Below are 15,579 nucleotides of genomic sequence, written 5' to 3'. Positions count from 1 at the left end.
AGTTCATTCAGTTCAGTCTGATTGTTAATAACCTTGGCAATAGATGTCAAAATAAAATGTAGTCAAAATAAATATGTTGGTTCCAAGATTAGTTATATGACCTCATCTGGTTTGGTGCCAAATTTCCTACTTTGCAACATCATAAGTAAGAAGGCATGAAATAAAAATAGGCTTCCTGCCATCACATTACATGGCAAGAGGAGTCAGGAGGAAGTTGTTGTGATGTTACTGTTTAAAATCTGTAAAGGTAGGTTTAAATTAACATTTCTGAATATACACCAAGTAGTAAAAAGAATACGAAAAGTTAAATAAACTTTCATGGCTGACTAAACAATAAACAAAATAGAATTAATCAGTTGACCAATCAACAGATCAGGCAAACCAAACATCCTCTAAAAAAACATTTTCTATTTGTTTGAAATAGCTGCCTTTGTCCTGCCAGAGAGTCATAAGATATGAACTTTGGAGTGGGGACTTTACTTTTTGCAGCTGCCATTTCTCCTCCCATAACGGTCTTAATATATAAAGTCATACGCAGCAGTAATACAGCAGATCACATCTGAATACTCAAAGGTCTTAAGGAAAGAGCTTAACTGAACCCATTATGGGGGACACTAAGCTCTGCCTTTTGTTGCTTCTAAGTGAAATATTCTTAACAAGTAAGTACTACTAGGGATTTAATAGAAACATTTGTGACTGGTGCAGTTTGTTTGATGATATATTTTATTTTCATGTTTCAGTTCTAGTAGTACTCATTTGTTTTTAGTTATGGACAAAAAGTCTTGACCAGGTGCAAGATCAAAGGATGAATCAAAAATTAGAAAAAGGATCTGCACACTGTTATGCTCCCTTCATTTCGAAAAGTTAAAACGAGAAATGTTGGTCAAAGACCTTCGTCAGGTTTGCCTTTGACTAAAACGTTGCTGCTTCTAACTTCTTGAAATAAAGGGAGCATAACAGTATGCAGATCCTTTTTCTATTTAAAAAAAAAAATAAGAAAAAAAAATATTTGTAAAGATAATTTTAGTAATAATTTTAACTTTAATAATGTTTTTTATATTGTAAAATATTTTCTGTAACTATATACATATATATATATATATATATATATATATATATATATACAACAACATTTACTGCTGATAAACATACATTAAGAATATTACATTTCAATGATAACAATAAAATGATAGATGATAAAAATAAATATGAACCAGTCTTATCTATGTTATCATAATTTTTTCATCTTTTGGTATTCTATTACATTTTTTTTTCTATTGTTTTAAACAAATAACATTTAAATACCATATGTATTATATATGATTGAAATTGTTCTATATTGTACTCCTTGTTGTCTTTTCACCTTAGATGCTCAAGATGAGGAATTACCATGCCTTTGTAAGTCCTAAGTTATTTTTATTTTTTTTTTTTTTTAAAGAAAATATAAATGATGTATAATAAATTCTATATGGTATCTGTTTTACTGTAATAATACAATTTTATACTTTATCTCTTCAAGTCATGTCAAGTCAAGGGTTTTCTTTTAGAAAATCTAATGCTGTAGTCTAAAGATTTAAGATGTGATTTTTGCTCCCCTAGTGGCCAAAAGATACAAGAGCTTTCACAAGTACGAATACACCTATGAAATAGAGTCTCTAAATGCCCTGAATGGAGAAACTAATGGCCCCAAAGCAAGATGCAAGGTATAAATGTCAACACAGCCAATATTGTTTCATTTGTTTGTTTTTTCTTCATAAAACGTGAAATTTCATACATATTTATTTTTAAACAGGTTGAAATTGAGGTCCCACAAACATGCCGCTATATTTTGCGCACAACAGAGTGTGCGTTGAGTGAGGTGATTGATGTTCATACAGAAGGAAATCCTCTCTTTGGGCCATCTGCTGGTGCAGAAGCTTTCAAGGCTGCCATGGAGAAGTACATTTCTCAAGGCATTCCACACCAAACAATATACATATATATACACATCAGAATGATATAAGAGAGTTATTTTGAGAAGATAAGAAGAAACCATATTAAACACCTAACCTGATCTCGATTCTCAGGAACCCACTGAAGTTCACCGTTGAGGGAGATGATGACATCAAGTTGTTTCCTGAGGATGATGAACCAGTGAATATTTTGAACATCAAGAGAGGTCTAATCTCTGCTCTGGCAGTGCCTCTGCTGGAGGAGGAAAGAAACAGACGAATGGTCAGTCATTCATTACCTGTAAAATGCTGCAAAAAGTTTTAATTTGTTAAAAGGTTGAAATGCATTGACTAATCCATTGACTTCTTTCCCAAAACCAGCCAACCATCTACGGTATGTGCAAGACAGGGTACACCGTGAACGCCAGAGAGAACATTGCCACCGATGTCACCCTCAACAGAGATCTGTCTAAATGTGACAATTTTAGGCCCATCATGGACCATACCAGTCCCCTGGCCCTTATCACTGGCTTGGCAAGTCATCATAACTTTGAAAAAGGCACAATAACATTGTGATGAATATCTGATGACTTCTATAATGTTGGAACTTGCTTGGTTTTTTACATCACACAGCACTACCCACTTGCTCAGCTCATCACAAGCAGCCAAACCTGCAACTATAAGTTTGATAATGCACAGAAACATATGACCTCTGCTTCCTGTACTGAAAACCACATGCTTGTTCCTTTCTCTTACAAGTGAGTTCATTGACAGCTACATGGGATTTTACTTTTGTTTGACCGTTTCATTTATTGATCTGCTAATTCATTCTGATTATAAACAGAGGAAAGTATGGAGTTACTAATGTAGGAAAACAAGTCTTGACTCTGGTTGGAGTGTCTGTGCACAATGAAAGAATCTTTGAGCATGGTAAGCAATCATTTAGACACTTAAATTAACATGTGTTTGCAGTAATTGCATTTGAATTAATGGAATTTTCTTGATTACTCACCTCTAGATGAAGCCAACATGAAGACACTGCACCTCGATGGAAGCATTGACTCAGTCCATCCAATTGAGGATAAAGAGGTCATGCTGTCAGTTCTAAGGGAACTGGCTGGCCTTTCTGAGACCAACAATGGACACAACAGAGCCCACCTAGCTCACAAGCTCATTGCTACAATCCGCAAAATGAATGCTGAAAGCCTGAGCACTGCTCTACCAGAGGCCCTGGAGATTTCTCGCTCCCTGGTGTACCAGGCATTGTTCCAGTGTGGCACGCAAGAATGTACCACTGCCATCTTGCAGGTTCTCAGAACGTTTGACCGTTCCTCAGTAGAGATTGATGCTGCAGCATATGCCATGGGAATGGTTCCCAACCCATCCAGAAGCCTTGTTATGGAAATGTTGAAGGTGGCCAAGTTCAAGGATAGCAAGCCCATCTACTATGCTCTCAGCAATGCTGTCAGGAGGTGAGAAAACAAGCACAAGTAAACGTTTGTCATGGTATTTAATCATTATATGAGAATTTAATGTTTATTCATCTGCCTTTTGCAAGACTCTATGAAGCTGAAGGAAGAGTCACCCCTGAGATTCAGGGAGTCGCCAATTACGCCCTTGAACAGATCAGTGACTGCACAGGCAATCAGGAACATATGTACCTGGCCCTGAGGGTATGTTCATCTTTTTCCAATAAGCATGCTTCACCAAGTTATAAATAACAGCTTATATGTGGATACTGAAATCTGTATATGAAATCTCTAAGGTCATTGGAAACATGGCTTCTGCCGTTGGAGCCGCAAGCCCTGCTCTGAAATCAGCAATTATCCAGTGCATAAACCAACCTGCTGCATCCCCTGAGGTCCAGCAAGCTGCTGTTCAAGCTTTTAGACTCACTTCTGTCCCTGATGAGGTAACCAGATATATCAATAAAATAATAAATGTAATTTTAAATAAATATCGGCTAACATAAATTTGATATGTCTAACAGGGCAGAGAGGTGTTAATGAAGGTCATTTTTGATTCAGCCGCTCCCATACAGAAGCGTGTTGCTGCATATCTCATTGTGATGAAAGACCCTCAGCCCTCTGAACTGGCTCAGCTGGTTGCTGCTCTGCCTAAAAATGAAAACTGTCAGGCTATGAGCTTTGTTAACTCACATTTTAGCAACATCCTGAGCTCCAAATCATCTGAGACTAAGGAGTTAGTATAAATCTTCAAACATTTTAACATCTTAATTATACAATTTTTATTAAATTTCTCTTCTGCTTCTCAGACTTCAAGAGAAGATTCTCAATGCCCTTCAAGGGAATGAGATCAGAAATTCCACAGATCCAACAAAGTACTCTCGCAATTACAAAATTGGTTCTCTAGAAGGAAATGTGATCTTTGAGTCTGAAGAACTTCTGCCCAATGAAGTCATCCTGGAGATGACCCTGAATGCTTTTGGATATGACATAGACATGTTTGAGGTACAAGATTATTTTACATTTTTAAATGGTTTCCTTTAGTTTTTCTCTAGTATTCCTTTAGATATCTTATTATTTTTATGTTCTTACAGATCGGGTTGAATGGTAAGGGACTGGAACCCACTGTTGATGCCTTAATCGGCATTGATGGATTCTTCCATGACACCATGCAGAAGACCATTAACTATGCAGCTGATAAAGTGCCCAGGGGCAATGACATTATGCAGAGCATGTTCCCAACCCTATGGGATAACATAAAAATGCAAAAGGTCTTTTACATTTTACAATTCAAAATGTTGCTACAAGAACTTTCTTTGATTCAGTTTATCACTCACATATACTTCTCATTCTAGGCCCCTCAAAGCATCGTCAAGGAAATAATGAATAATGTTAACAAGCTCATCCAGAAACTGAAAGTTCAGGATAACCCAGAGGCTATGATCTACCTGAGACTTTTGGGGGCTGAAATAGGCTATCTCAACACCAAGGATATGGAAGACATGGCCTACTCTGCTACCTTGCTGACTAATAGACTCTTACATATGTTCCCAGTTGATGTAAGTGTACGGCTGTAAAATAAATATCAATGCTTAACAATCTGCCATGCTCAAAAACACCAATATATTGTTTTAATGATTTGAACAAATTAATGATTTGTTTTACAGTTCATAAGGAACCTTTACTCGAGTGTCAACAACAACCTTTTTCTTCACTATGTCTTCATGGACAATGAGTTTTATCTACCTACTGGTACCGGAATTCCATTTAGAGTTGCCTTGTCTGGTACTTTTGCTCCAGGAGTGAAAGGAGGACTGAAAATTGCCCCTGATATGGTATGGTATATAAATAAATAAATACATAAATATATATATTTACATATATAATTTATTTTATTTTTTTAACCAAGCTATACCAAATTACATCACCTATTTCTTTGTCTTTTCACACAGAGCGAGATGGCTTTCATGCCTTCTGTTGGTGTGGAGTTTGTGACTGAGGTTGGAGCTCTCTTACCTGACTATGTTGAGTCTAGCCTGGAGATGCATACTAACATCTACCATGAGAGCGGCCTGAAAGTAAGGGTTGCAGTAACCAAAAAGCAGCTGAAGTTGACCTTTCCCACACCCCAAGCGCCAACAAAACTCATCAGTGTGACGTAAGATGCTACGGTTAACACAGAAAATGCAATCATGATAAACAAACAAACAAACAAAAAAAATTATATTGCTCTACATATTGCAATACATTCTGCATTTTGTTTTCTCTGCACAGCAACTCTTTGTTCTCAGTAACTGGTACTGAAAAAAAGACTATTCCTCCAATGATGGAACATGTGAAAGCACAAAAATGCACTCCATTCCTCCCTGGATTTAAGTACTGCAGTGCCATACAATACTCAGATGCCTTTTCCAGTGATGCCTCTCCCTACTTCCCCTTGACTGGTGACAGCAAGTAAGGGAATTACTGTTTTATTCATTTGTTCATTTTCTTGCTTTTCTGGGAATCCCAAATATTGAACATAGACCTGCATCTTTAGATTTGCCATTGAAATCCACCCCACTGGTGAGGTTTCTGCATACACAGCTACAGTTGACTATGTGTATGAAGACAAGGTTGACACGGTGACTTTTGGTCTGAAGGCAGAAGGTAAAGCAGTGCTTCCAAAATAATCCCTTAAGATCTCTAGACATTTTCATCTATTAACTAGCAACTGAAATGTAGATATTTTTCCATATAACAGGAACATCGTTTGAGGGCACAGCAAAACTGATGTTTGACAGACAGAAATACAGCGTCTCAGCTGATCTCCAGATTCCTGACTATGACCTTGAAGCTGGAATTCGGGTTCATTCTATTGACCGCATCACAGAGAGCAGGGCCACAAATTCCATTCAAATTGACTTCATCAACAAAAATATACCCGAGGCATCTCTAGTTACCCTTGCTAAGTGTGCACATGTCCATATTACATATGTTCTAACAATAATAATTTATATTTTTAAAAATCACACATTATCGTTCAAATAAACTTTTGGACTTTTCCTTCTTTAGGATAGAGTCAATGAAGGATGCCATGCTGCAGGTTCAGCTGCTCATTCCTCATTTTCAGACTGATGCTAAAGTAACTGCACAACTGAAACATGCTGAGGGCCTCACAGTAGAGTTTGAGAGTGACCTTAGGCTCCCTGCGACAACCTCCTCTATTCAGAAAGTCATTCTGAAATATGGTATATTTGAATTTTAAGTGTACTTCCTTAAATTCAACTTCAACTCAAGTTGGAAGTCCTCTGTCATATTAACTAATTTTCATGTTCTTTTCAGATGCGGAGAAGATTGAGGCTGAGGTCACTTCTGATGTCAGCACTGAGATTCACAACAATATTCATTTTGATGCCATCAAAGCCACAGTCAGTGACCTGCTTGATCAGGAGATTGGAATGTCTGACATGAAGATCCGTGATGCCTTGATCCAGTCACTTGAGGTAAATGCAAAATAAATCCTTGATTCTCCAAACCCATAAATTTAAGCAAAACATAGGAATACAGAAAACATGAATTAGAATATAACACTTATTCAATAATCATCTAGGCCTCAAATGCCTACCTGGAACAATTTGCCACCAACATCCCATATGTCCAGGGCATTAGGATTCCTGCCTTCCCAGAATTCACTGTCCCCAAGAAGCTGTTCCTGAAGGCGTGAGTGAAATAAAAATACAGCAACTAATTTTAAAATGCAGAAACATGAATCATATCTATGATGTTACACATACTAATTGATGTTAAGTACATTAATACATTTTTTTTTTAACAGTGAGGGTTCTGCTAAATACAAGTTTGGCCAGAATTATTATACCATCTCCATTCCTATTCCTTTTGGTGGGAAATCTTTTGGAGATTTCAACTTGCCTGCTGCACTGAACACACCAAAGCTGGAAGTACCTCAGCTTGGCCTAGAAGTTGCTTCCTTTAGCATTCCTCTTCCAGAGGTCTTTGTTCCTGAGAGTCTGTCTGTGTCACTGCCTCACATGGCAAAAGCAGAGGTGTCCAGCAAGCTGAGCAGCAACTTCTACGACATGGAGGCAACAGCTTCTGCTGGCAGGGAACTTGTTGAGAAACCAAGCTATTCTGCCATGTTTGAAGTCATTGGAACTAGCCCAGTAGATCTCCTCTCCTTCAAAGTGGAAGGTATTTGTTGGTTTGCAATTTAACTTAATTTTTCATAATCTGTTATAAAATGCTTATTATTTGATTGTCTTTATGCTTATGTTTAGGATCTGCTTTAGTGGAAGACACACCTGGGGAATCTTTGAGGGCTGAGATTAAATCCTCTCTTGATCACAAGCTAATTGAAGCCAGTGTTAATTATGTTGAGGAAATGACAACTGCTGAAAAAATCAAATTTAAGTCAAGCAGTAAGATTGAGGCAAACAGTCCCTTGGGTTTGAAGATTTCAGTGGAACACACAGGCCAGGTTGGAGTCAATAAGGATGAGATCTCAGGAGACGGAAATCTGATGGGCTCCATCAAGGCTGGCCCTCTGAATGGAACAGTTGCTCTCAGGCAGTCACTTATCCTACTCCCATTTAAGCCAGAAGCGAAAATTGATTCCTCTCTGAAAGTAAACTCAGAACATTTCCAGGCAGAGAATACAATTGAAGCAGTTTTTACCAATGGAGAGCTCAATGTTATATCAAAAACTACTGCATTAGAGAACACTCTGATGCATGATGCTGAAGTTACCTATACAGGGTCTCGACTTGCTCTGAAGTCAGATACAAGGGCAAAAATTCTCAGTCTGAACATCCGAAATGTAGCTGAGGCTAGTGCTAGTCCTGATTTGGTTAACATTAAGATTGACACTAATTCCGATGGGGTTGAAAATCATATCCATTCCCAGTTTATAGCAACACTGGATGCCAATGGACTGGATGTAAAAAGCGATGCCTCCGCAAATCTGACTGAACAGACAACTTCCCACAAGTGCAGCCTATCTCTGACCAGGGATGGCCTGACCACGAGTGGCACAACTTCACTGGAAAGCTCTCTCATCCCTTTGACGCTTGAGAACAAATTCAGTGGAGCCCTTGACACTTCAAAGCTTTCCTTGTCAGCTGAGACAAAGGGTAAATTTTATAGAATGATAATTAAAAATACAAATTCTCTGTCTGGATCTCTGTCCTCGGTAGCATTCAATTCTATAATGGATGTTAAAGATGATGTTGTGTCTTATAAGCATGACATCTCCATTCAGATTGAACCATATACTACTTCAGTGACAATCAACAATAATCTGCATGTTCTGGACATCACTCTGGTTAATGATGTCCAGTTTAAGGCACTTCCATACACAGCTGACTTGAATGGCAGATGGAGGCTTTTCTTTGGTGATGATGAACTGAAGCAGACATATGAGATGAAATATCAAGATCTGGTTGTCACTGCCAAGTGTGGTTCTACTGTAAAACTTATGGGATCTCACATGAGCCACAACACAGAAATCGAGGTTGCTGGACTTTCAGTCACATTCAGCAATGATGCACTTTTAAATTCAGAGTACTTACGCTTCAATGGTAACTTTTATGCCACTGCTGTTCCCTTCAGATTCAGTGTTGATGCCATGGCCAATACAGATGGTGATTTGCATCTGTATGGAAAACAAAGCGCACAAGTTTACACAAAATTTCTTATGAAGGCAGAACCACTGGCTCTTGCACACTCACACGAATGCAGAGTCTCAACAACTCACAATTTGGACAATGGTCTATCAATTGAAATCAACCTCGATAATAAGATTGATACTGTGCTGACACCATCTAAGCAGCAGGCCACAATGAGAGTGAAATCTAAGGTCAACAACCATTTGTTTAACCAAGATGTGAGTGCTTACAACAACCCTGAAAGACTTGGAGTAGAAGCGTCTGGATCCATCATCACAAACTTCTTCAACATAAATGATGCTGACAACCAAGACCACTTTTTCTCAGCCTTCCTAAAATATAATAAAAACAATAACAGCCTGCCATTGATTCAGAAATTTCCTGTGGACCTGCAACATATCAAAATGACAATTTTAAGGATTGCTGAGGCCATGCAGTATTATATCAACAGAGAAGACATCATTGCAGAGATTCAGAACCTAGCTAAGTACATAAGTGATTCTGTGAATGAGCTAAATCTGGAGAGGAAAATTGCCAAGATGAGTGAAGGTCTGATTGCTCTATATGAGAAGTATGGATTTACTCTGGATAACATGGAGGCTGCTCTGATTAATCTAAACCCTGTTATGTTGAAGTTAGTCACTGAACTGGACACTCATGTTCAAGAGATAGAAAAAATTGTGAGAGAAATGATTGCAAGTGGCACACTATGTGACACTGCAATACAGAAACTAACAGAAGAACTGAATGCATTCAATGAGAAATATGACATCAGAGCCATAGTTCTAGCTGTCATTGAGGCTGTAGAAAATTTTATTGAACAGATTGATGTAACGAGACTGAAGGGCAGTGGCAGTGTCCTCTTGCAAGATCTTGAGGAACAGTTTGATATTAAATCCACACTGGAGGCGGTTTTGAGTGAACTTAAGCAGTTTGTTGCAAACTTTGAACAAGGAAAGTTTATTGAGGATGTGAAGAACTTTGTAACCTCTGCCAACTTCAGAGATTATGCAGACAATTTGGTGGCTCAAATCCCTACAGAGGAAATACACAAGACTGTTGAAAAAGCAAAACAACTGCTTACTGTACTGGGAGGGAAGCTGAATACTATCTACAGCATTGTGAGAGAAACCCTGGTGCAATCTGGGGTTGACAAGAAGATTGAAGCAATTCTGGAAAAGGTGGTTGAACTTATCAAGAAGTTCAATACTGAACAAACTGTTAAGGCTCTTGGTAGCACATTGAAATATATTCTGACCCCCATCACTGAGATGCTGGATGAGGCCATGACCTACTTGAAAACAACAGAGGTAAACAAAATCATTGAGCATTTAAACAACTGCCTGAGCCATTGCATCGGACAAATTAGATCATTTGACTACAATGTATTTGTGGATGAAGCCAACCAGAAAATCAAGGACTTGATAAATGAACTTTACACCATGGGTTTGTCACTTGAGATCCGCCAAAAGCTCCATGCAATCAGAGAATTTGTCAGTTATGCTCTGTCATCTCTTACTGCTTGCCTCGAGGAGCTAAGAACAATCAAAGTTGCAGATGTGGCCAAACAAATCAAGGAGATTGTTGATAGGATAGTCTACATTGACACTGAGGAACTTATAGAAAGCCTCAGGAAGAGAATTACAGACATGGATATCAGAGAAGAAATCATGCAGCAAGTGAGTGGTATCTACACTAAGGTAGTTGCCATTGCAACAGATGCATGCAGTGCTGTTATGGAAATAATTCAAACCATCCTTAAAGATCAGGCAATTGTCACTGAGTTGAAGCAAATCTGTGATGGAGTCAAGACAGGACTGAAAATAGCTGAATTTGAGATCCCATCTTTCACTTTCCCACTCACTGACCTTGTTGTACCCTCCATAAAAATAAGTTTAGAGAAGCTTAAGGAATTCAGCCTCCCTTCTACATTGATTGACCTTCCAGAGTTTATTATTCTGCAATATTACACAGTGCCACCAGTCAGAATAGAGTATGATGATATCAGGCAGGGACTATTAGACCTATTAAACTTCATTGCCAATTATGAAAGGCCATCTGTTGATGACATCTTTGGAGACCTAAGAATTATCTACCTGCCAGACATCTCTGCCATCACACTGCCAGAGATAAGTCTTCCAGAGATCCCCTTCCCTGAAATTCCCAAATACTCTCCGGAGCACAAATTCTTAGACCTGCAGATCCCAGAATTCACTCTCCCTGCAGTCCCAAGTGAAGTCATGATACCCTCCTTCGGAAAGCTTTACGGTGAGGTTATGGTCACTATTCCAATTTTCAACATGAGAACGACCATGGAATTCTTAAACTCTACTGAAAGTGCAGAAACCCCACAATTCACAGGGCACATAACCTCACATGGATCATCTGAATATGACATTCTTAAATACACCTTGGATTCCACAGCTCGGCTTGCCATCCCTAAGATGAGTCGTGTGATTGTTGCTGAAACCCTGAAGATCACTCACAGTATCCTAGCATTTGACCATCAATCCTCATTGTCACTCTACGGCTTCTCAGCCCAGGCTGTTGCCAAGAGTAATATGAAGATAACTATCGCCTCCCTTAGTGCTAACATTCTTAACCATGCTTTCTTCGCACTGGAGGATGGAATGTCTGCAAATATTAAAACACAATATACTGACAAGGTAAGAATTCCTGCGCTTTCATGGAACAGTGACCATTCTTACACTAATGAGGTCACTCTTAAGCAGGATGGTTTAAAAATCCTTCTGACGATGACAGAAGAAGCCAAGGGCCATATATCTGTGCAAGATGATTCTGATTATTTCACCGCCAAGAGTATCTCAACTATAATTATTACTCCAACAACAGCCACACTAACAATTTCTACAGATGGCGAAGTCATTTCTACAGAGGGCGGAGGTGGATCTTTAAAGATTAAACAGAAAATAAATGCTGAAGGTGTTGCCCTGAACTACATCGACCTTAATGCCCATATTGAAGGAAATTATGATAGCGGAGAAAATTACATTCTAATTGCTTCTGGAAAGGCTAATCTCAGAGAAATGAAGGTAGATATGAAGGCAGCCTATGACACAAAGTTCAATGGATTGCTCAGTGGTACATTTTCTAGTGCCTTCAACATCTTAGTGCAACCCTTTGAGATGATCCTTGATTTCCAAAACAAGGCTAATACTAAACTCAGCTTCAAAGACCCTCTGACTGCAAAGATTGATCTCCAGAATGATTATGCTCTTATCTTAAATACTGACATGCAGAAGTTGAGTACTGTGGCAATTGCTCGTCTCAACCAGTACAAATACAGTCACAACTTTACAGCTGCCAACAATGGAGATGAGGCTGGCATTTATGCTGGAGTAAATGGAGAGGCCAATTTGGAATTTCTGACAGTCCCATTCAGCATCCCAACTATTGAGTTTGAAACATTGATTATAAATTTTAACACTCCAGAAATCAGCAACATCAACCTATATGAACATACTGGACTTAAGCATTTGTTGACCAACTTTGACCAGGCTATTGATGTAGATGCAAAGATTGTCTACCAGAAGAGTAAAGCTGCAGCCATTATTGATCTTGGTTTCATTAACATCCACCCTCTGGGTGATTTAATTTCTGAAGTGTCATTCAAGTCCTCTATATTCAGCCTTAATGCTAATGCTGGTATCTATCGGAAAGATAATCCTGTAATTCAATTTGGAGCAATTACTGCCTCTGAGTTTGAGGGACTGAAATCTAAGATTGAAGGAACCAGCAGTCTGAGCACCAAAAGTGGATTAAAATTAGCCAATTCTCTGCTCCTGGAAAATCGCCACATTGAAGGAACCCATGAAAGCACTGTAACTATAAACACAGATAACTTTGAAGTTGCACTGTCTGCAACCACAACTGCAAACATTAACCTACCTATTCTTACAGCTAAAGCCAACCACCAATTTACTGCTGACAACAAAGCCCATCCAAAAGCAGATTCAACTTTTAAGACCGAGTACACATTTGACTTTCCCATTATTAAGCTTGTTGGTAAGGGAAATGCTGAAAACATCTTAAAAGGTGAAGGAACTCATACATTTATCTCTGCTGAGACTCTCATAAAGGGTACCATTGATGGAACATTCCTAGATAGTGGTATTGTAAAGGGAGCTTTGAATTATGACGAATCTATCTATCTGAATGGCAAAAGTTTGCGATATGCTTTAAAGACTGTTGCTGACGGCAACCTGAATTATGGAAATCTCAAGATAGTGTTTGATGTAGATGAATACCTGTCTGTGGAAACAGCTATGGAACGTGTTTATGCTATCCTGAAGTTTTCTTCCAAGAATGAAGCAAATATTGGAGGTTTTAACACAAAGGGAGATCATACTGGCCAGGCTACAGTTGATCTGGATTTTCTAAAGTCCCTGGTGGCTGTAATGAAAATTGACTTGTCTCAACCAAGCACTTTCAGTGACCTTAGGATCTCTGAGAGGGTGTTGGCGGAGCTTAGTGTACCCAAGCAGACAATTGATTACACCTCAAAGATCATCTCTCCAGTATACACCACAGATGTTGCTGCTAAACTAGATGGTAGTGCACCAGTCTACAAAACTGTTCTCAAGGCTACAGCCACTTCACCAGTAGTTTTCCTGGAGTATAATTTTGACAGTAAGTATCTGCACAGACAAAAAATACAAATACATAAAGATCATTCAATTATACAATTTTTTACTAAGAGTAAATTACAATATTTGTTCTCAGCATGCTTAATTGATTTGTGCTTTCACACAAAACAGGCTCCATGAATACTACAACGGAGAATGGTGCCCTTGTTGTCGGAGCAAATGCTGTACTTACACATGCTGACTTTACTATGGACTTCAGCAATGTTTTTCATACGGGGTAAAAAATTAAAATAACTTCTGACATTTCATTGAATTCTAATTAAACATTTTCTATTAGGCTTATGAGTATTCTTTAATTCATAATGAGTCCTGTGTGTACATTTTAATTTTTTAGCATACTTATGGCTTCATTTTTTTTTCTTTTCTTAGTGATCCTAGCCATACCATGATTGTGGACATCACCAGCCCAGCATTCACAGATGTAAACTTTCGCTACGCTGCTCAAAGCGATGGGGTAAGTGCCTCAGGTTCCACACCAACAACTGGCCACCTTGGCTTCCAGCTTCAAGGAAGGATTCCATCTGAGATTAATGCGAGGATCTACAGCCGTTATGCAGTAAGTGGCATTTCGTTACTCCTTCAAACTGAGGTATTTGTTTCTTATCATTCTATATAGATAGTAAACATTCTATATTGTAATCGTTGCATTTTCTGCAGTCTGCCCCAGGAGATGATGTTGAAATTCTGATGATCAGAGCAGTACCAAAGGGAAATGAAAAAGTACTGTTGGTCAGCTACAATTTACTGGCCACACGTGATATAGGTGAAGGCTTGATAGAGAGGCTAGAAGATCAAATACCATCCTGTATTCAAGGATTTGCTGAAAAATATGGAATTGATAAAGCAATAAATAGACTGTTTAACATTGTTCAAGAATTTGAAAATATTTTAAGAGATGACCCCTTTTCTGATTCTGAGCATAGTGAGTTGTCTAAACTTTTCAGAAGTGTAGTTGTTACATACCAAAAGACTATCCAGGTCCTGCTTGATGCTGCCATCAACTTCCTGAGAGAGACTAAATATAAATTGCCTGGAATGGACGAAGCTACTCTGCCTGAAATCTGCAACAAAATCAGATTTATTTTTGCAGAAATGTTGGAGAAACTCGCTAACAATCAGGAGGTATATTTCTTTACTCTAATGGAGAACTTCAGCACAGTTGAAATGACATTTTCCCCTGGAAAGGTCATGACTGTAGCCGAGGTGCAAGAAATTGTGAAAAGTACCCTGAGAAGTCACCTAGTTATGATAGCAGGTGTGATGAAGCAAACAGAAGGCCTTGATGTGTTTCTTGAGAAACTAGGACAAACCCTTCAAGAGATGGTTGATAAAGCACAAGAATTTGTGGAAAGCATTAAGTCTGACATCTTAGAAACTGTTGCTGCTCACCTTAACACTTGCTACAATAAGCTGCTGCAGACCTTAGATGGACTGACTACAGCGTTTGCCATCTTTGTTTTGATGCCTATAAGTGTATTTTATAGCAACATTTTGACCAGTTTGGATGAATTATTTAATGCAAATAATGGAATACAGCAAATTGAGTTTCCGTTGCCTTTTTTCCAGTAAATTGATCATTCTAAACAAACAGCGAATGAAATAAACACTACCGTCTTTTGGAAAGAGCATTCTTAAATGGACATAGCAGGCCAATGTACACTTAACTGAAGTGTAACAGCAACATGTATATAAAGCAATCACTGGTGCCATAAATGTCTCATTATTATGCTGTTGTATTATTCTGTTTGTATAAATGATTATTCAAATACTAACCTTGGTACAAAAATGTCAGTTGTGACGTATAGTTAATGGCATGATGGATGAAGCTAAATAAAGAACTTTTATTATGCAA

General features: G+C 38.4%; 1 protein-coding gene across 1 annotated transcript; it reads left to right on the top strand.

Moving 5' to 3' along the window:
* The first annotated feature begins 531 nt into the window (after window positions 1–531).
* LOC113062824 (apolipoprotein B-100-like) lies at window positions 532–15,579 on the top strand. Its single transcript, XM_026232826.1, has 28 exons — window positions 532–659; window positions 1,369–1,398; window positions 1,600–1,703; window positions 1,793–1,938; window positions 2,067–2,214; window positions 2,313–2,465; window positions 2,565–2,689; window positions 2,776–2,861; window positions 2,950–3,403; window positions 3,490–3,604; window positions 3,697–3,843; window positions 3,922–4,133; window positions 4,207–4,402; window positions 4,492–4,668; window positions 4,753–4,956; window positions 5,065–5,232; window positions 5,350–5,555; window positions 5,672–5,851; window positions 5,937–6,046; window positions 6,141–6,348; window positions 6,452–6,627; window positions 6,722–6,882; window positions 6,990–7,099; window positions 7,215–7,588; window positions 7,675–13,710; window positions 13,839–13,944; window positions 14,097–14,283; window positions 14,385–15,579. Exons 1-28 carry the CDS (start codon window positions 605–607, stop codon window positions 15,294–15,296), a joined length of 11,286 nt encoding a protein of 3,761 aa, XP_026088611.1. The 5' UTR covers window positions 532–604; the 3' UTR covers window positions 15,297–15,579.

This window comes from Carassius auratus, chromosome 45, assembly GCF_003368295.1.
Source record: "Carassius auratus strain Wakin chromosome 45, ASM336829v1, whole genome shotgun sequence".
NCBI classification, from domain to species: Eukaryota; Metazoa; Chordata; class Actinopteri; order Cypriniformes; family Cyprinidae; genus Carassius; species Carassius auratus.
This window is presented reverse-complemented; position numbering and strand designations above follow the sequence as displayed.

What these genes read in the sequence shown, in the direction of transcription:
- LOC113062824 (XM_026232826.1), top strand. Translation starts at nt 605, where the DNA reads ATGGGGGACACTAAGCTCTGCCTTTTGTTGCTTCTAAGTGAAATATTC. An exon ending in CTCAGCAATGCTGTCAGGAG is followed by an intron (nt 3,404 to 3,489) that starts GTGAGAAAACAA and finishes GCCTTTTGCAAG; the next exon opens with ACTCTATGAAGCTGAAGGAA. An exon ending in AAATCATCTGAGACTAAGGA is followed by an intron (nt 4,134 to 4,206) that starts GTTAGTATAAAT and finishes TCTGCTTCTCAG; the next exon opens with ACTTCAAGAGAAGATTCTCA.